General features: G+C 39.7%; 1 protein-coding gene across 1 annotated transcript; it reads left to right on the top strand.

Annotated features, from left to right (window-relative positions):
* Positions 1 to 560: 560 nt before the first annotated feature.
* VSTM2A (V-set and transmembrane domain containing 2A) lies at positions 561 to 24,509 on the top strand. Its single transcript, XM_032643816.1, has 5 exons — positions 561 to 636; positions 2,437 to 2,603; positions 3,685 to 3,735; positions 6,510 to 6,846; positions 22,586 to 24,509. Exons 1-5 carry the CDS (start codon positions 561 to 563, stop codon positions 22,672 to 22,674), a joined length of 720 nt encoding a protein of 239 aa, XP_032499707.1. The 3' UTR covers positions 22,675 to 24,509.
* The last annotated feature ends 1,836 nt before the right edge of the window (positions 24,510 to 26,345 follow it).

Here is a 26,345-nt window from a genome sequence, read left to right as displayed (position 1 = left end):
TCCGCCCTCCGAGCCTCCGCCGAGGCGAGAGAGGGTCAGCCGACGGGGAAGAAGCACTTTACGAAGGAACTATGCCGCCGCTCTCCGGAAGGCGAGCGTAGACGGAGCGCGGCTCCGGCGCGCACGGAGTTAAAGGCGCCGCGGCGCTGAGAGGGGAGCCGGCGCGAGCCCGCGAGGTCCCCGCCCCTCGCCAGTCCCCGCGCCACGCGCCCCACGCCGCGGGCTGACGCCGGACCCGCCGCAGGAAGCGGAAGGCGGGCGGCCGAGCGGCCAGGCACTGCCCCGCGCCGCGATCCGGGTGTGCACGCGCAGCCCGCCGGAGCCCAGCCTGCCGTAGCCCAGCCCGGTGCCCAGCCCGCCACTGCGCCGCCGGCTCCACGCTCCGCGTCCACAGAGCCAGTCCGCGCCGGCGAGCAGCAGGATGTTAGCGGCGCCGCGCCCCGGGCGCTGAGACCGAGCCCGCGAGACAGTGGCATTCCTTTCTTTTAGGGCTTTTTGGCTGTTGGCTACACTGATGTGACGACCCCCACCCCCCCATTTTTTTTTTTTTTTTTGGAACGATGGGGATCATTTTGGCGTATGTTGGATTTGTTTTCTTTTCCGTTTTATATGTACAGCAAGGGCTTTCTTCTCAAGGTAAGTCTGTGCTCACTGGCAAATATACATTTGCTTGCGCTGTGTGTGTTTGTGTGCCTTCTCTGTGTTCAAAGAATGGCCAGGCAGATGTGGTGAGGTTCTTAGCAAGTAACAGAGGAATAGTGTTCTGTTTGGCATTTTTCTTTAAAGTTTATTAAATAGTAGCCCTGCTAGATTTGAGAGCAGATCTAGTTGGTGCCCGACAACGAGGTGGGTTCCTTGGTGAGCACAAACACAGGGTTATAAGTGTGTGTGTGTGTTTCCCTTCTATCTGTGTGCATGCACAGGGTGACCACTCGTGCATACATAATCATCGCAAGCAGAGCTGGGGATTGGGGACTCTCCATGGCCAGCTCTCCTCCTCGTTGTAGGCAGTATGAGCTTATAGTTTCCTTTTTCTGGGTCCGTGTGACTTCGTTTGCCTGTGTGTTTATCAAAGGATAGACTCCTCTGAGGACCCATAAAAAGGTACAACTTGCATTACAAGCAGCAGCAGCAGCAGTAGCCTGCTAAATCCAGTTGTTAGGACTTCGCAGGCTGCAGTGATCATTTCAGCACCATGAACAGATCACACCTCTGCTGTCAGAGGACTGCATCGCTTCTGCAAACAGAAATGCCACACTCTTCCTTCCAGCTTGAACGGAAGAATCCTTTTCAGATCAGAATGTCTTCTTAACATCTCCCATTTCCTCTAAGTATAAATACAGTTCAATTTCAATAGAGATCATGTTGGGATTTTATAAAAAAAAAAATTTTGGAAAGAGACACTGATGGTGCCTCACATTGAAAACTGGGGGCAAAGTGCATCCACCCTGAATCGGCCCTGCAGCCCCCTCAGCCCTCCTCCCCATGAGTTCGCATTGTAGCTGTGCACTTCCTTCAGCCACAAATCTCTCCAGGACTTTTAGGGAATCATCAGCTCTTTGCAAAATATTTCTTAGACAAGATAAGAACAACCATCAAAGCATTCCATGTTGGAGAAGTGCCTTTGGGAGAGAGGAAACATATTTTTGTGAGTTTCACCATGACTCCATGAATCTTGCAAACTAGCAGTGTCAAGATTGGTAATGAAAAGGCTGGGAAAAAATGTCTCTAGTGACTTCAGAACAATCTTTAACCTGAACCAAGCCCAGGTGTGTGATTCTTACATCCCACGATGTATGACAGTTTACAATACAGTTGCTTGATGAAGGTTAATTTGGAAAGAAATATCCACAGCTTAGAAAGTGTGCAACTTGTTTCACTGCTGTAGGCTTTGAATCACAATTGCTAATAAGTGTCATCATATATCAGGAATGCATATTTTGACAGATAATCATGATCCCTTCTCTATTAACATGAAACGTCCAGTTAGTCACAGATTGTTTAGAAACTTGGAGGCAGGAGGCTCTCCTCTTGTATCAGCTTGACAGATTTGTCAAATATACTTAAATATAAATATAAGTAAAATATACTTCACTGAAACCCTCAGTAAGTTTTGGGGAATACTGCAGTTTGGCAAAGGGTATTTGTATCTAACTGTGGGCATCTTGGCTAACAGAGGGGAGTTATTGGCAAGCTTGTTAACCTTTCTATTATCTGGACTTGATCAAAAACAAAATGATTTAGGCACCATACCAAAAATAAGACAAGAAAGAGGCAAAGGAAAGGGGGTTGGGGAGCCTCTGGGATGTCACAGAGGGCTTTTTGTTGCGGTTTTTATTTATTTATTTTTAAGTCGAAGGAAAATGTAGTGAGCTCTCAAGAGACGCTGTCAAGAGTGGTGTGTATATTCCAAAAGGGTGCGTTTCTGTTTTGCAGCAAAATTTACCGAGTTTCCACGGAACGTGACGGCAACCGAGGGGCAGAATGTGGAGATGTCCTGCGCTTTCCAGAGCGGCTCCTCCTCGGTGTACCTGGAGATCCAGTGGTGGTTCCTGCGGGGGCCGGAGGACCTGGACCCCGGGGCTGAAGTGGCCGGGGCACAGGTAGCGGAGTCCCGTCGCCTTCGCGTCCGTCCCACCCACTGACTTAGACCTCTGAGTGTCCAGTCGGGGGATCGGGCCCAAGATGATGCCTGGGCGCCCATGGAGAGCCCCCTGGCTCTCTCGGCAAGGAGGACGCCCAGGGATGCCAGGGGGTGAGCCACGTGCCCTGGTGACACCACGTTAAAACCAAGGGAAGGCATGTTGTCCAGTCTTTCCCGGTTAAAGACTGGGAATAATCTCCTCCTTTTCGTACGGGTCATTGTGAGCTGTCCGTGATGGCACTGCCGTGTTGATACGTCTCCGGACACTCAATGTCCCTTTCGGGACGGTGGTATGAGGACAGGAATTATGTCGGTGTTTCCATCACCCCGGCCCTCCACCCCCCGTCGGTTTCTCTCACCTCCGCCCGTAATCAGAGGGGGGAGAGGGGAGAGAGAGAGAGAGAGGAGGGGAAGTGGAGGGGGAGAGAGGGAGGTGGGGGGAGACGGAGGACGGGGAGAGAGGGAGGAAAGGGTGACAGGGGAGAAGGGGATGGGGACTGACGGAGGGACCCGAGGCGACCCAAGTGGAGAGGGGGCGGGGAGGGGAAGAGAACTGGGCAGGAGCGGAGGGGCGGGGAAACGAGGGTCTGAACTGAGGGGCAGACAGTTCTGCAGAAGAGGCGGCGGCCGTGCGGGGGCGAGAGGAAGCCTGTAGAAGGGACCGCAGGGAGGGGACGCGGGCCGGGGACGACGCAGAGTGCCGTCCCACAGACTGGCGCGCCCCGGGGGCCTGACCCGAACGCAGACCCCCCGAGTTCCCGGGTTCCCCTTATTTCCCACCCTCCGGAATCCCAGCCTCCGCTGTCCCCCCGCCCCGGAATTCCCACTCTCGGGGGTCCCTAATTCTCCCGCTCCCCGAGCCCCCGCCCCCCAGTCCCCATCCTCCGGAACCCCTAATCCCCGCTCCCGAGTCCCCGAGCCCGGCCCCGGGGCGGCCCGGGGCAGCGCGACCCCCCCGCTAGGTTTGCATGGCCTAGGGCTCAGGCCGGGCCCGGTCTGAGCGTCGGTGTCCACCCCCCCTCCCCCCTCCCCCCCCACAGACGGAGCTGCTGCCATACCGGGACCCGGACGGCGACGGGACCAAGATCAGCGTGAGTGTCACCGTGACGGCAGCCCTCGGGCCCGGGGGCACCAGTTTGGGAATTTCAGGTTTTCAAAAGCCTATTAACTTACTGCCCCTGAAACAGGCAACTTGCATACGCAGGGCGAGAGCCAGCTGTCTGTGTCGTGTCTTACCTCACTGGATACATACACAGTGAAGCAGAGTTCATACAATAAAATTATTTATCTTAATGACGTAGATATTTGAACAGTTACTAGGCAATCATTTTGCCACCCAAAGAAGTGTGAGACTTTATTCTTGCTCTTATTAACAGTTACATAACTGTTAAAGGGCTGCAATGCTAATAATATCCGTTCAAAATTATACCAGTAATTATCCTTCAATAGCAAGTAAAACACTAACGGTACGAAAATCTTCCCAGGCTGAAAAAAATTGGAGCATCCAACAGAGTGTTGAAGTTGTAATGAAAACAGCTCAACTTCAACGTCATTCATAATGCATGCAACGTATTTCTAATGCCAATGTTCAAAATCATATAAATGTAAATATAAAACCAAAAGCCAATATAAAAACATTATTGGAGGAGGTTAACCTGTTGATAATACAGAGATGTATTTCTACTCTGCTGGTTCTTACTTTTCATAATTGTGAGTGAAATTAGAAAAAAAATCTTTTTTTTACTACACCTCAGATGAAGCCATCTAGAATCATTTTATACTGTACCACTGCTGAGCTTGTTGATAATTAGTAAACAAGTTACCGTTACTAGAAATAATATATGTATAAAGAATCTAAAAATCCAATGACCCACATTTTAAAAAGAAATTTATTCTGAGGCTATTATAACTAAAAGTGTAAAAATGTATTATACTAATAAAATCAGATTCTCTAATTTAAATGTATAATCACAACATGGAAGAAAATATCAAACAAAAATAAGATACAAACCAGAAACTCCAGTTTCTATTCATAAACTCATGGACTTTTTAGAATCTTTCAATTCAATTATCCTTATATCACAGAAACTCTTGTTTTCTGACAGTGCTAGAAAAGCTTTATTGGTAAGATCCATTATTAACGATGTTTTTTTAAAATATTTCATTTTTCACATACACATACAATTAGGTAGATTGTTTATTTCCTATTCATCTTTCATCCTTCACCCATGCCCCAACCCTCCAAAGACCAGTGGTGAAGCAGCCTCACACATCTTGACCTAGGGAAGCATGCAATCAGATGCATAGCCATGCACACAACTGCTAACAGTATTATCTATGGCCAGAGTTCATATAATCTAGTAAACTGGAAAGAGTTCTAGACACAAACTGAGGTAGAAAGCAGTGTGTCCCCAGTTTACCCACTGTGTGACCTTGAACATATGTCCTAAACCAGCAGTTAATTTGAATTCTCAGGAGAGCTTTCACAAAATACTGATATGACCTTTGCCCCCCAGAGATGCACACAGTGTTTCTGCATTAATCCAAATGAGAGCATTTTCTAAACCTCCTCAGATGATTCTAGTGGGCAGTGTTGAAAATCACTGACCCAAACCCCCTACGCCTCAGTTTACTATACTGTAAAGTGGGACAATAATAATATAAGCACTCTGACCACCCCAACCTTAATCGGAGACCCAGCTGAAAATATATTTGAAACTATCGATTCCCTTTATTTTTACAGTATTAGTAATATTCATATGTAATTTTTCATACACATAAATGCATACTTATGGTTCAGATGTTGGAAACTATTTGTATATACAACTCTATATGTAAAAACCAGATGAACACTTCCCAAATTTTCTTAATTACTTATGGCTATTTGAGAGTGTAAGGGCCAGTAGAGAAATTACTTTATGCCTTCCTCGCTTCTTATCTGTTGAGATTATCCAAATCCTTAAACCTTGAATGTCTTATGAAGTCCATCATTCTGTCAGTCATGGATTATATATGATGTTTATCAAATCTAGTTCTGATAAAGATGCTTATAGATATATATATCTATTAAATATTATAGAATTTTATATATTATACATAACCTTATATATAATCTTGCTGTTAATCTGCCATATAAATTATTGGTAGAAACGAGAGTCAGTTTCTATTTTGAAAATCAAAGCAGTGTTTAACTGATGGCATCTCAAGTTCCAGTAGCACACAGACCCTATGGTAGCAGGAGGTATGTACTCTGAGCCATAGGATTTCTGGTGACATTAATCTGCTCCCTAAATCATGCCACCCCATGACTATAGGTCAGACTGCATCAACAATTTGAGAAAAAAACATTACTGTCCAAGTCTATTTTGTCAGTCCCTTTAGTAATCATCCCAAAGTGGGGATAAAAGCACATTCTCACTTAAACTCAGTCGTGACCAACAACGTGTCTTTTTGATCTCTCAAGAGCGGTCGCCAGCAGTGAAGAAGTGAGAGAGGCTGTGTAAACTATACACTCAGCCTCATTAGGTCGTGCTTCATTCAGCTGAGCTCACCAGGCAGAGGCCAGTCCCATGATGGGAACATGGCAGAGCTGGTCCCACAGCCTGGGAAATGGGAACCACATGGCTAATGGAATCTGGCCCAGCTGGACTGAACTAATGTCTCCATGCTCTTGTGAAGCCAGGTGTTAGTAAAATAGGATAAATAAGGTCTTCCAATTTTACTGCTGAGAAAATAAAAAGCTTTCAGCCTATGGCTGTGAGACCAATGAGACCCTTTAATTTTCCAGCGTTAGCAAGCTCGGGACAAGTTACTGGAACCCAGTCTCTTGATGTAGCACTTTATTTTTTTACTTGCAATTTTTCAGACAGTGAAAGTCCAAGGCAATGACATCTCTCACAAGCTTCAGATTTCCAAAGTGAGGAAAAAGGATGAAGGCTTATATGAATGCAGGGTGACCGACGCCAATTATGGAGAGCTTCAGGAACACAAAGCCCAGGCCTACCTAAAAGTCAACGCCAACAGCCATGCTCGGAGGATGCAGGCCTTCGAGGCCTCGCCCATGTGGCTGCAGGATGTGAAGCCTCGCAAGAACGTCTCGGCGGCTGCTCCCGGAAGCATGCACAGCTCTGCCAACCAGCGAGTGCTCTCCACTTCCAGCCCTCAAGCGGTAGCCAAAATCCCCAAACAAAGTCCACAATCAGGTATGGAAACCCATTTTACCCCTCACAAACCCTCCGCAGGAAGATGGTCAGTGTAGACAGATTTATGTATGACGGTTTTAAAATTGGAGACCTAGTTCATTTGAAATGAGGATGAGCTATGAGAGCCAGGGAGGCTGGCCTTCCCAGAGGATGTGCATTGCCCATTAGTCGCTGGCAGTGCTTCATGTCCAGGGGATCTGAGAGCTGGACTTCTTTTCCTTCTGTGTTTACACATTATAAGCACAATAAATCATGTAATGTTTGGTTGCATTATAAACGCATGTTTATTTTCTCTGCAGATTTATGTATCGATAATAGCCCAAATTAAGAGACTTTCACTTAATCAACATGTAAATGAAAGAGACACACCACATTTTCAGGGACCCGTAGCCTTAAGCAGGACCACTCGCCAAGGGCTTCTGATTTTGAAGGAGAAACTTCAGCTGCCTGTGACGAAAGTGATGATGATAATGGGAGGAAATGGGGGGGAGGGGCGAAAGGCAGAAAGTGGTGCAGAGATAAGGCAGCTCCTGTGAGTGTGGCTCTGATGCCAATTTAGAAGCTTAGTCAAGCTTAGTCACACGCTTCCTAAGTCAGCTGTGCAAGTTAAAGCTGCTCTGAATAGCATTAATTTATGCGCTCATTCAGCCAGTGGAAACTCATTGACGTTTTAACCTTGGGATAGGCAGTACTTAACACCACCCCAGACTGTCCTGTATTTGGATAACACACTTGACGTAATATTATAGGATGAAGGGAGCATAAAATCTATAATTTCTCATTTTTAAGTTTTTCCCTTTATAGTTTATCATTGAAGAATTATTGACACTACTGTTGGTAATAGAAAATTCTGTTGCTACCATTCAAATTCTTTTTAGCCATTACATTTAAAAAATCTCATCATTTTATCAGGGTGATATTTATATATATATAAATATATATTTAAATCTTTATATATTTACATTTATATGGAGAAATATGTATATGTATATATATCTTTAAATCCTTATTTGTAAACAACACTTTAAAAATAATGTGTGCCGTTCTAGGTTCCTCCTTAGGCTTCATGTGCTAATGGAGATAATTTGTCCTGAGCTTAACTCAGGGTCTCTGTGAGTTTGTCCTGCCTTTAAATGTAGGTGAGCAGCTATCCCAGCATGCCTTGGTCATGGCAACTTATGTCAGTCCGATGAATAGACAGCTTAGCCTCTCTGAAGCCAAATTTATTTTCCTCTTTATCATCTCTTTTATATCCCAAAGTAAAGAAAAATACCAAAGCTAGAATGTGTGTATATATATTCACACACACACATATATATACACACCTATATATATATATATATATATATATACACACCTATATATATATATATATATACACCCACTCACACACACACACACACATACACACACACACACACACCTAGTGGTTATAAATTTTTGTAGCCATTATTTGGTAAAGATTTTATATCTTTGGAGACATTGCCCTCCTCCCTTCCATACCATCAAAAGAAGAAGCTAGACACTATATGCAAAATTACAGAGTACCCTCAGCCGACAGTTTACAACCTAATTGGTGAGGACTCCAAATCATGGAGTTGAAATTATTAGCCTACGTAGAATATTCCAGGCCAGAAATCATAAATCCATTCTGTGGAATCAAACAGACAGATTACCTATCCCAAGTGAAGGATTCTAAGCATAGAATGAAATGTTCTGTTTCTAAACTCTTTACGTTTTGGATTGAATAACATACTCTAAGAAGATCCATTTTACTTTAGTCTCTTTCTTAGTATTGTGATTGGTGCTAAGTGGTAAACTCTACACATCTTCTAACAATTTTCAAATAAAAATCACTGCTCATTTTCCACCCCATCACCAGCCTCACTCATTGCTTGTCCTAGAGGAAGAGTGAAAGGAGACAGGGGATGCTGACTCATGGAAGCCCGTATCCATTCAAAGTAATTTCCACTAAAAATTATCTGCTCTAGCAAAGCGTAATCGGAAATACATCAACGTTTTTCATTTCTATATTTTCCCACCAGTGAATACTGGAAAATATTTTATGTACATTTAACATTTTCTAACTTCTAGTGCAGAAGCTCGGGTGGCTCAGCCACACCCATTTTATTCATGTGTAAGTTTCTGTGCTTGCACAATTATTGCACAAAATACCATATTTGGGATGGATATTTATGTAATATTATATTTCCTGTAACGCCCACGTCCTGATTTATAATTTCACTTTATAATTTTTCAGGTTATATTCAAATAAAGCGGATTTCAATACCCACGCTTCATTTATTCACTCATTTATTCACTCTCCATCCTTTCAAGAGCTTATATGCCAGGCACAATGACACAGAAATGGAAGACATACTTCCATTCTTCAAAGGGTTTATATTTTTTTATATTTTCATTTGTGAGAAACAAAGTATTTGTAAATTCCATTAACCATGCATCTTTCTTTTCTTATTCTGTTAAAGGCAAGACATGATGAAGACACAAAAATTAAAATCTTGCCTTTACAGGCCAAAAGCTATACTAGCCTTTTGTTATTCTCACTTCATACAGGGAGGCATGTGTCATCTGTGGTATATATGACACTGTAATACAACCTGTTACCAAAGGCTGGTCTGTCAGCCTTTTAGTTTCATCATAGTTTTTGACTTAGTTGACTGAACTATTTAGATTGAATACTCAACTCTTAATTCATACTTTTCTCTGTCAGAGAATTTCTGTGTCTCTATGAAGGAAAAGTATTTGCTGAAAATAATGCTGTATGTATACACATATATAATGTTCAAATTGTCATAGAATTACCTAGTTTTCCTAAAGCAGAAATTTACATGAAAAAAAGATGGAAAAATAATCTATTACCATCTACATATCACAAGATAAAGAAAAGGTTTAACTATCATTCAATATAGCTACTTTTCCCAGATATTTTTCCAAAAGCTAGTGAGCATATGACTGTCCCATTGGGCTGTATCTTTATGATATCTCTCTTTAAATTCTTTTAATTCACAGTTGATAATCCACAATTAGAACCAAAACAATGAAGAAAAATGATAAAGCAAATAGGTAGAGCTTGGCTTTTGCCATCCCTTAGTTGTTTCTTTTCTCCAGCTCTTTGTCTGTACCCATAACTGACATTGAAGAGTATCCTGTAGGTGCTCTGAGGGTAACAGTTCCTGATTCTAGCATGAAGTGGTTTAGTTTCACCTGCACGGAGAACAGATCTCCAAATACCTCAATAAATGACACCGTTCTCTACGTGTTTCTTCTTGTCTCATGGAGAACATCTACTCCTTACAGAAGCCAAACATCCCCTCCATTCACCACCACCCCACTTCCCTCCCTTTGTTCCCCCCATCTATGTTCCCTTCTATGGGTCCTCTCCCCCAACCCTGGCCAACAGGCCAACAAAAATGTGACTACAGCCCAGCCCCGCCCCCCCGGTGGTCACCCCTCCACCCTCCCTCCGCACCCCTGGACCTCCCGTCTCCCCTCCTGTGTCCCGAGTCCTGGCGGGCAGGGGGGAAGCTCTCCCATCGCTGGTCTCCTAAACTCCCCTCTGGACCCTGCTTGTTGGCTGTTAGTGTTCCCCTCTCTTTGTGGGCTTCTCCTCCTAAATTCCTCTCTTAAATGTAGTTCATTTCCCGTTCTCAACACCCTGATCTCATCCGTTTCTGTGGTTTCGACCGCTAATGTTTCCTTAGAAAACTTAACAGTTGATATTCCGATTCTGATTTCCCTCTGGAGAGCCGGACGGGAGCACCCCGCTGTCCCCGTCATGCTCCCCATGTCTGTCCCACGAGCACCGTGCAGAGCAGAGCCCCTGCATGTTGTTGACACCAGCCGTTGATGTGTGGTGCCTCTTGTCCTCACCCCCCCACCCACGAGTCTGGGCAGGCCTGTGACCACTGTGACAGTGAGATGGGAAGGAGTAATGCCACCCCAACCAATTCCAGACCTACCCTGCAAGGGGAAAGCCAGCCTCTGCTGTGGCCGCTTAGAGCCAGCCACCGAGTAGGAAGTGCAGCTGCCTTGAGACACGTTGCTGACTGAAGCCAGCCTTTGACTTCAGCCCCAGCTGACTGCCCCCCAGACTCCTGAGAGAGGATAATAAATTGTTGATTTAAGGCACTAGGTTTTAGGGTGGCTTGTTTCACGGCAATAAATATTCAGGTCAGGCCCCTAAACTCAAATATTCAAAATCAAATTTATTATCTTAGCTGTCAAAAAAGAAATGTTCTTCCTCCTATTGTCTTAGAATTGCCTGTTTCCTCATTCAGGTCCCCACAGCAGTTTGTTTACACTTACTTTGAAGCCCTCTGTTGTGTCCTATATTATAGTAATTTTTTCCCTGGGGTTTTTCTCCTTTTAATGCTGGAAGTCCCACTTTCTGGGAGGCCTGACCTTCAGGCAAAACAGGGTAGGTGATCACCCTAAAGATAGCTTCTTGGCTACAAAGATCACCACTTCCTTTTGCATTCCTCTAAGTGCCTAGAACACGTGGCGCTCATGTGTGGCAAGAAAAGGAAAAGAGAGAGAGGGCCAGTATGTCTCTGCTTTTATCTTCTTTTTCTTATAATTATATTTGCATAAATAGATAATATTGCCACTATTGCAAAAACGATCAAGACTCCTAAACAGTGTTCCTCAAAGAGCAGATGTCCTGTGCCAAGACTTACCAGAGAGCTTGTTAAAAATTCGTATCCCAGGACAAATTTCTGAGTCTAGAAGCAGAAATATGCATTTTTATGTGCAGTAAATTATGAGAATCCTTCTCTCTAAAGAGTTCTTATGGGTGAGAGAAAATTTTTTTTTTATTATTTACTATGAGATGTGTGTGCATGTGTGTGATGCTACAAAATACACTTTTAGAAACTGGTCTTTTGCTATTATTTTTTCCAGTAATGTGATGGACTTTTGTGAAACTTTTCTTTACTCCTGTGATCAACAGCTGGCACTCATAAGAAAACTGGCCATGGTTAAGGTGTAGTTATGTTTCCACGTGTAGTCGCTCAGCAGGAATACTGATTCTCTGAACTCAGAACTATGGTGATTGTGTTTTCAACATGATGTGAACCTGAGCATTCAGAGGCAGCTGCTGCTACAGCTGCTAGAAGCCAAGGGCTCCGGAAGCTCCCTGTGGCTGACAAACATGGCAGCTTTCCAAAAGCCAAAGTGGCCAAAGTTAGCAAGAAGGGTCTTACAACAGATTTCAGAGCTACTGAGGGGAGGGAGATAAGGGGCTGAGTGTCATGCAGGAAATTATGTTCCTGATTTAAAATATGAGGAAATGGTGCACGGCATCCAGGTAGAGAGCCGCTTGTATAATCCAGACCTCAATGTTGATTTTGGTTTAAATGATCCAACTTGGCTGTTTACACAGGCTAAATTAATTTGATCATTGTAATTCTATCAGTTAAATGGCTGCTATGTAAATCAAGCATCTATGAATAAGGTGAAAAATAGATTTGAGGCAATGCTTTGGATAATACAGGCTAAGGAATCTGCTAGAGCTATGTTTGAACAGGAATTACACAGATTAGGAGTCTATACTTGCTAAATTCTCCTGCAAGCTGTATTTAACTTAACTCATTGAAATTCAGTAACTGGCTGGGTCTGTAAAACTAAGGCTCCGCTGTGTGCCGGAGGGGTTTTTCAATGCGTGGCCACCTTAGGGCTCCTTCAGGTTCATTTGTGATTACTAGGAGCTCTGTGATCGAGGAGCCATGAAGCAGAATTTGCCAATGTTTTAAGGTCTTGTCTCGAAGGATTTCATGATCCTTGAGATTTCAGGAAGCTTCCAGAGGAGCAGTTTTCTGGGTAGATGACCAATGGGTTGAGAAGTTGCTGGAAAGACCTCACTCTGTTGGTTAAAATAACAAGAGCCCTCCAAGAGAAAAGAAAGGCAAAGTCTCCTTCTCCCAGGGAACACTGCTGCCACCTATAGCCTGACACAGGTGCATTCATTTCAGCTGCAAAGGAGCAGAAATCCACTGGAAGATGCTCCTTAGACCTGCAGGGGCCTCTCACCAGTAGAGGGGGTGGGCACAATTGTTAAGGAGAGAGACTGTTCACACCTCATGGCCATCACACAGAGCTGCGTGTACTTCCAAGTCCTTGTTTATTAAATGGAAACTGTAGTATGATTCTCACAGAGTTTTGAGGATTAAATGAAATTACATACATAGAGAGCATGACACCGATCAACTCCCAATAAGTCACAACTAGCTGCTCTATTAATACGACTGTTATTGCATGTACTTATATACTATTATTATTAGCAGCAGCAATGAAATGATGAGAGTAAATGGTCTCCACCACCTGGCTCTACTGTGGTGAATATTTTCCTGGTTGGCTGTGTGTAGGTGACTGAGTTAAAGAAAGGAGACTGGGTCTTCATTCCTGACTTATGTTTTATTGTTCATAATTTCAGAGCTTCCTTTTTTCCTTCTATCACAATGATGTTAATTGATGATAAACTGTCCCCTACATAACTACATACCATACTAGCCACCAGCTGTCTTGCCTAAGGCTGTAACTAGATGGTTAACTTTATTGGTAAAAAATAATAAAATTCCAAAGGATTTTTAGGACTTTGAACTGTGTGACCTGAATAAAGAATGTGTCTTAGGAAGCTGAAGTTATACACACTGGCTGCTACCATAATTAAGTTCAAGCTTTCCAAAAAGACCCTTGGCATTTCTTAAATCACAAAATAGTTATAATGTAACTGAAAATATAAACATGTGAGAATATTATTGAAAGCTTTAAAAAGAGAGAAAAACAAAATGGATTTAGAACCTTATACTAAGAATGGCATAGTTTGTGGTGGTAGATAGATACAGATTTGACTCCTAGATTCACTCTCTACGAGCTCATTTGTTGAGTGAGCTGCACACAGAATCTCAGACTCTGTGTAGGTAAAACTGAGGCAGTGACACATGTGCCTCAAGGGTCGTGCTAGCATTAAGTGACATGATGTATTTTAAATGTCTAGCAGAGTAAACCTGGCACGTGAGTGAGCTTGGCCCTTATTAGTTCTCTTCCCCTTTACCTACCAGATATTAAAGTATATTAGCAAATAACCATGAGTTAAGAGGGCCATAAAGGAACAGAAATATGAATAGAGATGAAAGAAAATAAGAAGTGTGGAAGCTCTAAAGTTGGTAAGATAAAATAATATCTGATGAATTAAAAATGTAATAACTAAGGGAGGATTTATTCAATTAATAAATAACAGATAGAAACATATTATTACAATTTACGATACATATCCAAATGAACGTCAATTAATTAAAGAGCTGAGCATAAAAGAAATATTCGACATAGGAAGATCAGCATGAAATTAGAGGTCTGAGACTTTGAAGATTTAAAGTTACAAAATATACAAGTGAAAATAACATTTTACTATAAATAATTTAAAACATTTGTTTGATTAAATCAAGTGTAACTAATAAGTGATATAACAGACAAGGAAATATTTGTGTCTAATATTCAGGAAAAGAAGGGAAAGTAATGAATTATCAATGTACAGATGTTATCAATACAAACAAAACAATCAAATAATTTAAAATTGTAAGATATCTTGACTTTTGATGGACATTTCATATATTTCTTGTCATTTACAGATGCAGTGGTTATATGATCCACTCCAAATGACTTAGAGATATCAGATGTGATCAAATAATATTGATAAAATCAAGGTAAAGATAAAATTAAATTAATTCTCCATATGACAGCAATAACCAAACAGAAAATATTTGTGGCATAATATATAATCCTCAATAGTAGGAACAAGAAAAAGGTATGAAATATCTTATTTTTTAAGGCAGTAGCAAATAATATAAAGATGAAAACCATTAGAACACTTTGTTAAGAGTTTAGGTTTGAATAAATGAGTAAATATGGTGTTTTTGGATGAACAAGCTCACCATTATGTCAGGTTTTTCAAAAGTATTTGTAGACTTACTGCAGTCCCAGTCAAATCCCTAGTCATTTAAAAAAAATTGACACGTATAATCTTGGCAAAGGTTTTAAAAATCAACATGTGTCAAGCTTACAGTGACTCAGGCATTCTGCTGTATCATTACTTGCAAGGTGAATGGTACTTCCCTTCTGGAGGAAAATTGGCAGGAAAGATAAGTCACAGGGCTTGAGATTGTCCCTGAGGTGATGCTCCTGGGAGGAAATTCCAAGGAGCTCAGGAGAGAGGCAGACCCAGACCCAAGAACAGGGATGCGTATCACAGAGGTCTGCCCACAGCTGGAAGTACTCAAAGGGCCAAGAGTAGTAGGGAAGTGTCGCAGTGAATGTGACGAAACCATACAATGAGTATTAAGCACCTTCTAGAATCATGTTTTCAAAAATGTTTAATGAAATTAGAAAACAACCAATATATAATGTGAAAAAATATAGGATACAAAACTTTAAAGTGAAAAAATAAAGAATATATAATGTGAAAAAATATAGGATACAAAACTTTAAAGTGAAAAAATAAATACTAAATTTTAAATCAATCTCAGATATGTGTGTATAAAAATGACAAGAAATATATGAAAATGTCCATCAAAAGTCAAGATATCTTACAATTTTAAATTATTTGATTATTTTGTTTGTATTGATAATATCTGTACATTGATAATTCATTACTTTTGTTATAAGAAAAAAATAATATTATTTTAAATTTCCCAAATTTAAAAAGAGGCCAATGACAGACAGCTCCTGAGAAAACAAACTAACAAAATATATTCAACAAATAACCAAAGAAAGGCAAAGTAAAATAAAGGTGTTTTGTGATTGTGAAGCTCATGACAAAAATATACATACATGCAGGTACACATGTGCATATGAAAATTGAAAGCACCACTGTGAAAGTGATGTCCTCAGAAATTGCTAGTAGCACTGAAATTAAGAATGTTATATCTTATTTCCTGGGAGCTGGGTGGAGAATCTGACCATCAAATTATTCTTTTTGTTTTTCTAAACTTAATGGGTGTGATCTTGATAAATATATTAATAAAATAAAGCAAGCACGTATAACTTTCATAAATAAAATGTCATGCAATCATTTTCCTCTCCATTGTGTGACTCACTGAGCCCCCAGTTTGGAGGGAGATCAAAGTGGTGAGCAGTGGTGCGGTCATTGGGAGATGATGACTGCACCATCATTTATAAATCAATACACTGGGAGATTTATAAATGATTATTATGTTTTATTTCATATGACTGCTTTGAAAAAGTCTGAGAGAGCATTTCTTCATGAATTCAGAATCCTATCTGCATAGAAATATAGGTTACACTCTCAATGCTTGAATTAAAGCAAATTGTAAAAGCTAAGAGCACCTCTTATCGGCTTCCTTAGGACAGTGTCCTCACCTGTGATGGGATAAGTGCTCTGGATCACAGCCCCTCAGCAAAGCCATCCCACACTGGCACCACTTATCCTCATAGTTATTCTTGAGTTGAATGTGCTTCTTTAAGCCCTCAGACAAACTCGATACTTCAACAACAGTGTCAGCGCAACAAGGCTACACATGTGTGCAATCCCTAATGTGGTTTTGTGATCATTCCAACAAGGTGTGGATGAATATCTACCTTCTCATTATGAATAAAGAGTTTGATCATTAATAATGAAAACATACCCACAGAAGGCATATTTAAACTGTGAGTAAATAGTTTCAAGCATTTTAGCAGCATTTATTTATACACCAGTAAAATGGAGTGCCCTTAACGAATCATTCTTATTTATGCGTTCAAGCAGTGATTAAATATATGTAGCATTAAACTTAATTCTTGGAAAACATTTTATTTGTTTTTCCATGAATTTATATTGTTCTCCTATTTTGTCAAAACCACTCATATTTCCATATATTTCTAATAGGCAGAATTGAGAAAATGTAGAGTTTTCTGGAATGAAGACTCTCCAGCTGAGATTATGAAGCAAATCAGTTTATAGTGTCAGACAGAACTGGTTCTGAGTCTCAGCGGCCGCCATGTACTCACCGAGCAAACTTAGTGTGTTATATAATCCTTCTCGGTTTCACTTCCTTAATCAGCAAAACGATCATTATAGCAGCCTCCCGGGACCATGGTCAGAGGTAAATATTAGCTGCTGCTGTCCTAATCATCACCCTGTCTGCACCAAGATCAGTTCCTACTTGAATAAGTCAAATTACAGTGAAAATGTGCAGTTTTGAGAGATGCACTGTGGCCTTAGCAGGCAGCATCATTTTTTTGCCCATTCTTGAGTCGCTGTAGAAGGTAGGAGCCCTGAAAGCCTGCAGGGATTAGCTGTAAGCAAGAAAGTCTAAGACATTCTGTGGCGAATGGGGTATCACCCATGCACCTTGTCACCTAGACCCTGTGTATGTGGACAGCTGCACTTGGCTCCCTCAGCTGCAGTAAGAGGCCTCAGAACTGAATAGATGTGTAAATTTGCTGACTAAAGGAAAGCAGGAAAGGAAATTTAAACAGCTGCTGCCGACATGCCTGGGCAAAGTAAAACAGGCGGTTTATGTATTAGGTCAAAATGAAGCCTGTTTCTTCTAAAAAAAAAATGGGTTTCTGGAAGAAATCGGCCTTGGACCCATAAGAATCTAATAAAAAGATATTCTTTTCAAAAAATTATAGAATAAAATCATCCTATTATTTGACCTTTCCCCTTAAGTCATGATTTAGTATGTGCAAACCTGAATAAAAATTGCATTAAAAGCTAGCTCAAATTTTCTCACACAGCTCTTTTCATATCTTAAAGCTGGCATGTGTAATGAAAGAGAGGTAAGTCAAAGGCCTGTCCATACCTAGAGCTGTAGCGGACACTCCATTCTTTATAAGCTTAGCCTCTTCACAGGCAAAACAATTATTTGAGTGTTGCTTCTTTTATTATTGGAAAACTTCCATTCTTATGTTTGTTCGTATGATAAGCATCACGAATATTCACTTCTACAAACTAAAGATGCTGGAGTCAGACCAGGGAGCCACAGCAGGAGAGAAATTGTGTTCTTTTTCTTTTCTTGCTCCTTTTGACCCTACCTGATACTCAAACAAGAAAAGAGAAAAACCTATGAGAATTGTACTTAAATCTGTAGACAGGTGCCCTGAATTACGACTCTTCCGTATATCGAAACCAAGAGTTGTGCTCACGGAGGAAATCAACCCATCACAAAATAATCCCAGCCAAGAGAAAGAGGATATTTGAAGAGCTGGCAAGATATAGATGGGATAAATTGTCTAGTTAGTTGTCTTAACGTTCTACTTACTTCTTTGAATTAAATACCCATATCCCATATCCCGTATCTTTTCTGGTGGCCAAGAGCTCTGGTTGTCTTTCTCTCCTGTCACTAATGGTTGCCCTTTGAACATCAATTTAACCTTTCCTGGTCCTAGACTATAAAATTTGCATTAAAAGTTTAGAAAAGAGAAGTTCATAGAAAGAAGAGGGCATGCAAGAACAGTGGTGGAACCACCTCTCATTCAAATATTTAAATGAATTTGGAGGTACCTTCAAGATTTAAAAGACTACAATATGAAGTTCAAAATATTATATCATCAGACATTTGGCACAGTATATGGAGGAAAACAAACTTTACTTATTAATGTTTAGGAAAACAGAGAAGCTGACAGTGTTTTCATATTCAATATTTATCAGTTCAGACTTGGGGAAAAGAAGTTTTCTAATTTTTCTCTTAAGTGTGTTATAGCCAGTGCATTTTCGCTGAAAAGATAAATGTACACTTAAATAATAGCTTCACATCTTGATCTAACAGGTGTGGAGACAGTGAAGCAAGGTTGCTTGCCTCAGGGAGTTTCAGAAAGAAGCACATCCAGACTCTGAGTCGATCTGATTGCATTGCTCTTTCTTCATTTCTGTACCTTTGCTTTACTACCTATTAACTGTGTAACCTAGGGTGAGTTATTCCATGCTGCTGAGTTACATTTTCCTGACCTGTATGTTTACTATACTGGACTGATGAGAGGATGAACTAAGACAGTGTATGCATGTAACATGTATGCATATTCCCTGACGTAGCAGGTACCCAGTCCACTGTAGCCATTTTGCAGATTGATGTGAAGGAGAAGAGGGTGCAGCTTTGTTCAGTATGCCCAGTGTCTTCCAGCCTCATGGCTGTAGATGCAGGAAAGACATGGCAATGTAGATAGAAGGTGCAAAAAGGAGCCAAGTTCTTCCATCAGGCAAGACAGATGAGGGCCAGGCAGGCTTTCCCGGCTGGAAGGCTGTGCTGAGTTAAACAAGGCAGGCGGATGCAGTGACTCTGAGCAAATAGTGATAAACTTCTCCTCCTCTATCCGATCTCTGAGGATGCCAAGGTCTCAACTCTGTGTGGTTGTGATTTGTTGTTATTTTGTTTTGTTTTGTTTTTCTTTTAATGAATAGATGGAATTTTCTGTTATTCTCTGAAATAGTAATTATACATACTGAAGATAAAATATTTGAGGCTTTTTTTTTTCCTATTTCTCCTTGGCCAAACTCATTTGTCACAGACACTGTCTTGGGCCATGCCTGATGTCCACATCCCAGTGAGGGCGATGTGATGCGCTATCTCATGAAGTATAAAAAGGGCTGAAAAATGGAAGCTAAGTGTCTATACTCATTAAACTTCTAAGAAGACTTCTTAGACTTTTCCATTTGCAAAATGGAGCAAATCCTCCCTCCCCATACCTTACAAAGGCATGAGAAATTACACCTGAGAGAGCACCGAGGAAACCTTTAAGCATAAAAACAAATGAAAGGCATCATTATTAAGTTGACGTCAAAGGACATCGTGAAATCACACTCTGAGTCAGAGAGAAATCTCTAGGTTGTATTAGGCTACTCTTCATCGAGGCATGTTATCTACACATTTTCTTCCCATAATTTAGATAATAGCATTTCCCTTTCTTCTTCACAGGGTATTTTGTGTTGGGGACAAAAGTTTAAAAACTCAAGGCATTGTTTTAAACTTTGAGAATAATAAAAAATTGCTAAAATTTCATCCTTGCCTTTGATGAGCTTATAGTGTAATCAGTGAGGTAAGATACGAATATAATGAATTACAAGTCAGTGTGAACCATGTTAAGGCCACAAGAGAGGGAAAACCAGAATACAGAGGAAGTTCAGAGGAGAGAGAGCTTACAGCTAGTTGGTGGGAACAGACACAACGGAATGCAGCTATCTGAGGGCAAGAGTTGCTTAAATGCATGATCGTCTTAGGGGATAACAGGTTATCCTGCTTGGCTTGGGCATAGAGCAAAAGGAAACCAAATAAGGCAAAACAGATAACCAAACACAGTGTCTGGCATACTCATGAAAACATATATATAAAACAATAATATGCAAACAATTATTATGCTCATTTTAGAAAACATCAAAGAAATAAATATTTGGGATTTCAGAAGTGAGTGGCTGCAGAGGAAACTGGAACTCAGGGCTTCTGATTGCAATCCTGAATCTCTTTGTTTCAAAACAGTAAAATGTTTCTATTTGGAAAAATGAGACTAGAGTATGACGCATGGCCAAAGTTTGCATTTTACAAAAAACATTTGCTTAATTTTCTCTAGAACAGACCATAACATGTTTGACAAACAGTAATATTATATTCAGAATGGTGTACATCTGAATGAAATTGACTATGATGATTATTTGTTAAAATTACACAGGATAAATTATAGCATTTTAGATTCTCAGATTTCACTGTCAAAGTCTTTGGTAAAGGAGCACATACCCCTTCATTCCAGACATAAATAAAACCTAGAAAGAAGAGCAAAACAATCAGTGATTTGATGACAAAACAGATTTGCTTTAGAATTTACTGTGCAGGAAAAATATATATATTTGGCTTGACAGAAATAAATTTCATTTAATGAAAAATATGCTAGGAAATGCAGGTGCCTAGAGTGGGTGAATGATTACAATCTGGAAAAAAAAGTGGTGTGTTGCAATGGTTTATTGCATATCTGATGGCTATTCAAATTTTTAACTTTACTCTTTACAGTATATCATTGGGTTTGTTTCCAATTATACTGCTCATGTAACTTTTGTTTTAACTTGCACATACTGGACACAGTGTGATAGGAAATGTTGGGTTAGAATGACATAGCTGTTCTCTTCGAATCTCACGGGAATGATGGGCATCTCCTGTGAAGGGTTGATTAGTCGAGAAATGAGCTGCATAATTCACAGTTTCAGCAAGTTTGAGCCCATCTGCAATGTTCATGCTGAAAAGGAAACCATTATTTCACAAAATATTGTTCTTGAAGAGCAAATCATTTTCCTTGGTTTTATTGTTTTTAGCATTCTTAAAACCTTTATTCAATACCAGACATACTTTGTGTCAAGTGCGGTTAGCAATTTAAGGAGCCATGTAATCATTTTCTTTCTTTTTTTTTTTAATTGACTGAATCCCTGTCAAAGAGTCTCTCTTCAAAAGATAACAAGGGCATATATTTAATTTTGGAAAGCTCTGATGCTAGTGGTTCTACATAGATTTTATATGTTTTCCTTGCATGATCTTTGTACTTAGAGCCGCATGTGGACTGTACTTTACTTTTGCAGTTTGAACCTTGTCACCCAGCTTGAGTGAAGCAACACTCTCCAGAGACCCACCACTAACCTCTGGGTCCTCAGTCATTACGTTTCTGTGTTAAATACATGACTCACCTCCTGAACGAAGGCAAATCGATGATGACACTAAAGTAACCTAACTGAAAACAGGAATATGAGTCTGCTAAATAGCCCCTTTAGAAGCCCAAATATTTACTTGGCAGAGATTTTTTGAGAGCATGTGTTTTCACCACAATTTCTATCATTGCCAATGTGGACCTGAACATGATTTAGATGAAATATTCAAAAGATTGAATTTTCCTACCCTCACCCCTTCAAACCTTTTTAACCTTTCTTAAATTAAAAAAAAAGAAGAAGAAAGAAAAGAAATGCTTTGAGGTCCATCACATTTTTGTTTTCTCACTAATAAAGGTATTAAATACATCATTTGTAGCTTACTGGATAAAATATGTGAAGAAAAATGCAAAAAGACTATTTCATTCTCTCCCTTATGTAGTCTCAGAGCGCTTTCAAAAATTTCCAATTCTTGATAGCACTAACTTTTCTTCAGATTTTAAGGATAAAAAGTTGAGAAAGATCTTCCTCTAAGAGCAGATACCCCAACACACCCACTCCAGAACCCGTTCTGCAGGCCCTTGAGAAGGCTGCTGCTCTCGGTTTGGGTTTTATCTCCTGTGGTTTTATGCTTGCAGTAGTAAAACAGGGGATTTGTTTTAGACACCCATATAGGAACAACCAAATGACTATAGGGAATCATCCTCAAAGAATTACTTGAGGGAAAAGTATCTGCATTTGTTCCTCTAAGTGTTCCCAACTGTGGGATGGCATGGCTTGAAAACAGACAAAGCAAACAAGACCACTTCCTGGGACTGAAATACTTTGTATGTGTTGTTATTTGCAGTGCATGCCAAGACATTCATGGGCACCAGAGCCAAGCTGGCGAGCTAATTAAATATATATATGTATGTGTTTAAAACAGCCTAATAAGGAGCATTGGAAATCTTCGAGATGAGCGAATATCTTATAACTTCTTCCGCAGGTGCGAGGATAGCTACAAGCCATGGACTTTCTGTCCTGCTTCTTGTCTGTGGCTTTGTGAAGGGTGCTTTGCTTTAGTCTAAAGTGCTGACTTTTTTCCAATATCACTTTCTCTTCTTAAAGCAAAGAGCAAATCGCCTGTAAAATCTACGGAGCGGACAGCAAAGTTGACCCTAAACTCCAAGCACCACTCTGCACCCACTGTACTCTAATTACCTACACAAGGAGCACCTGCTTTCGGAAACAAACGAAGAGCCTATCTCACTCTGTTCATCACATTTTCTTGGGCAAATCACTGATCTTTTATTTCAAGAGAATTAGTGTGAAGTGATAGAACATTTTCTAATAGCAAGATCTATTTTTTTTTCCTTTTCTTTCGGCTACTCAAAGCATCATCTCACTGACTGCTCAGGGGTTGGCCTGACGGTCATCGGTATAGTGAATATTTACTACAGATACCACTGATTTCCTACTAAAAGACCCATTATCTGCAGGAAGTAAGCAGAGATCAAAAGGCTACAGAACATAAACTATCATCAAAGAAAACTCCTGTCTGGGGGCAAGAACAAAATTTTCAACACTGCGAGTCAACAATGAAAACATTGTTTTAAATAAGAAATAATAAAAGATAATTTCTTTTTCCCCTTTTCTTGGGTTTTTCTCCTTTTCCTTGATTGTAGTTCTTGTTCAATATGGCAAGTGCTGATTATGGCCAATCCCTGTCAATCCTGGGAGGTTTATATAAAAACATTTTGAGTGTTCTATATTTCAGTGCATTTTAATTCATTTTGCAATTCTTGTATATGCAAATGATAAATTCTGTAAATTGCTTATAGTATGTGCGATATAACTTCAAAGTAGATAGACTATGAGCCTCATGCAAGCTGATTTTTACCATTCTCTGTATAAATATATACAAATAAGTATCTATATGTTGGGTCATCAGCCAACTTTTTTTTGGATAAAACATATGTTTTTCACTTATTCCTATATTGTGGGCATTTTGTAATGCATTGTTTCACTTCCACAGGTTTGACAGTTGCAGATGGTTTCTGTTGCCCTCTGCTTCCTTCTGGAAAATGCATATTCAAAATCGTATCGGTCTCTGATAAATGAATTAATTTTGCTGTGTGTATGCTGTGTTGAAATTTGCTATGTTCCTTTATATGTGGTGTTTATTGAGGTTTGAGGATCTTTTGACTCTGAAGAATGTAAGCTCTCTGGTTTTGACAGCCGTTCCTGTATTATCATCATCATTATTGTCAAAAAGCAATGTCGCATCTAGAAAATTTGCCTTGGAAGTGAATATGGGGTAGGTGAAGTGGTCATCGTGAATCCTTAAATTCATAGAAGAACACTTCTTGCTGTGGCTAAAAAAATGCTGCTTCCTTTGACCTTTATGAATTTTTGTAGCTTTGTCATTCTGTTATTTGCTGCTAATTATATTTTAATGTCTCCTAATTAAAAATTAAAATTTGGTTGTTGGCTAAATATAATATGCAAAAGATGACTGCAGATCCCCGACTAAAGAAGATAATGTGTTCAGTGTTCACTAGTTAAGTGAATTATAACTTTAAATATTACATTCTTATTTTTGGCTTTATGATAATTCAGACTACTTTATTTAGAACCTGTTTTCTACTCTGGCAAAGAACTATAGGCAGGACTAGCAATGTGTTCCGAATACACTGTGGAGTAGATATGGTTGAGATGGAAATGACCTAAGTTTTCCTTCCAGAGAGATTCTACCATTTTCTTTCATAACAAACCAGAAGTTCATCTCTATAGGACCGTCAGCACCAAGCCTAAGGTCCTAGACTGAAGCTTGAAGGCAATGAATACCTCTGCTTTTCAAAGGTAAATGCATTGATTTTCTGCAGTTCAATTACAAGCAATGTGATATTTTCATAATATCCTTGACATTATCTTCTGAGAAAATGTTTCATGCTAAATATTTTATTGACATTTTTCTTGTTCCTTTGGTTTATTATTTCAGTCTAATGAGAAAAATAAATAAAAGATTTGATTGCACTATTTCATTAACCTAGAAAAATTATTTTCTTTCAAAGTTTAATGCCTAAACTGCATAAAATAATGATAAGACAAATATTACTTAAGTCTATCTGGACTCTAAAGATTGCATACATTCACATATAAATAAGTATACTGATGCAAATTCAATCAGTCTGGGAAAATCCACCATGTAATTTACTTTTACCCAAAGTTCAGGTCATGAGATTGGTCAGTTCTAAAGCAAGATGGACATGTATCTGTGTATCAGTGATGTCCACCATGCTCGCTTGTAATAAAGGACATTATGTTGATTGGGAAGAACTCTCATTACACTCATTGTGTCAGGGTACAGAATAACAAAGATTTCTTTGTCAGTGTGCTACCAAGAGTCTGACTCGCTAACTTCTTTGAGAAAGAACACGGCATACAATCTGTTTCTCCAAACTAGAAAATTTAACATGGAATCTTAAATATTGGAACAGAAGCTATAACAACTTAAAGAGACCTCTAGTTCTTTTCACCATATATTGTCCCTCTGGGACTATTACTTGGTGTGTAACCATAACTATAGAAACAAATAAATTTGAAAAATAAATTATTTGACTTTCTCAACCTTGATTTCCAAGGTTAAATGATAAATATTTCTATAAGAGGGAGTCACAAAAAGTTCAAATTGCTTACATGAATTCAAGTCAAATTCTTGAGTTATTTCTTAAAGACTTATGAACTGCTTACAAATGAAACAATGCAAATGAAATCACTTGAAGATAAAATAACAAAAATTATCTAAGGCAAGAGCTCTTAATCTGAGTTAGTAAATAAACTCAGTGGACTTCATAAACCCACTGAAACTATATGCATATTTTTGCATATGTGTATTTGTTTTATGGAGATGGTCCTTCACATTCATTGATTCTGAAAGTGACTAAATTATGACTTACTGACCTAAAAGAAGAATGCTTAGATGCTTCTGAGCACCTAAAAGGTCCTACTTATTATAATTTTGAACTAGTTTACCTTAAAGTTCTTGGAGAAAGACATATTTAGGGAAATATTTTATATATATATATATATATATATATATATATATATATATATATATACATATATAGGCAAAGAAAACATACATTTTTAAGTACAGGAAATTTTTATTAAATTTCTCATGTATAGCATGGAATAACAGATATGGGATGATGTTCATTGAATTTTTAGAATGAATGTTAAGAGTTTAAAATATGATTTTACAAAATATACACAGGTACAATTCAAATTAATAGTCCTGGTATTGATCATATATATAAGACAAAATACTTAATTTAACTTAGTGGTAAATTCTATGATAAAAAATAATTAGAAAGGGCAAATGTAATCTGTCTCAGATAATACATAAACTCTGATGATTGCATCTTGGAATTAAGACTATGAAGCTACAAAATATGTATTACACCCAAATAATTTTAATTTTAGAACTTTTCATTAATAAGGAGAGAAGTCTATTATTCAGGAGGTGTTATAGACCTCATGGTTTCAGGGATGGAATAGATAAGATTGTTTCCTGTATCTAGGGAGACACAGACAGTAAACATTCAAAAATAAGAAAATATAAGGTGGCGGTAAATTCCAAGAAAATGCAGTAAGATGACATAAAGGAGTTTGACTAGGAGTGGTCAAGCGAGGCTGCTCTGAGGAGCTAACCTCTGAGCAAAAGTTGAATGATGAGAAGCCAGTCAGGAGAGGATCTGGGAAAAGAGGCTCCAGAGAGAGGGAACTACTTGTGCAAAGCTCCTAGTGTGAGTGCATCCAGGCTCCTGGGCTGGAGGGAGGGCAGGGGTGTGGGAAGTGAGGGTCAGAGCAGCCAAGGGAAAGCCAG

The sequence above is a fragment of the Phocoena sinus genome, chromosome 9 (genome assembly GCF_008692025.1).
Source record: "Phocoena sinus isolate mPhoSin1 chromosome 9, mPhoSin1.pri, whole genome shotgun sequence".
NCBI lineage: Eukaryota > Metazoa > Chordata > Mammalia > Artiodactyla > Phocoenidae > Phocoena > Phocoena sinus.
Note: the sequence above shows the minus strand (reverse complement) of the source record. Positions and strands in the feature narration are given on the sequence as shown.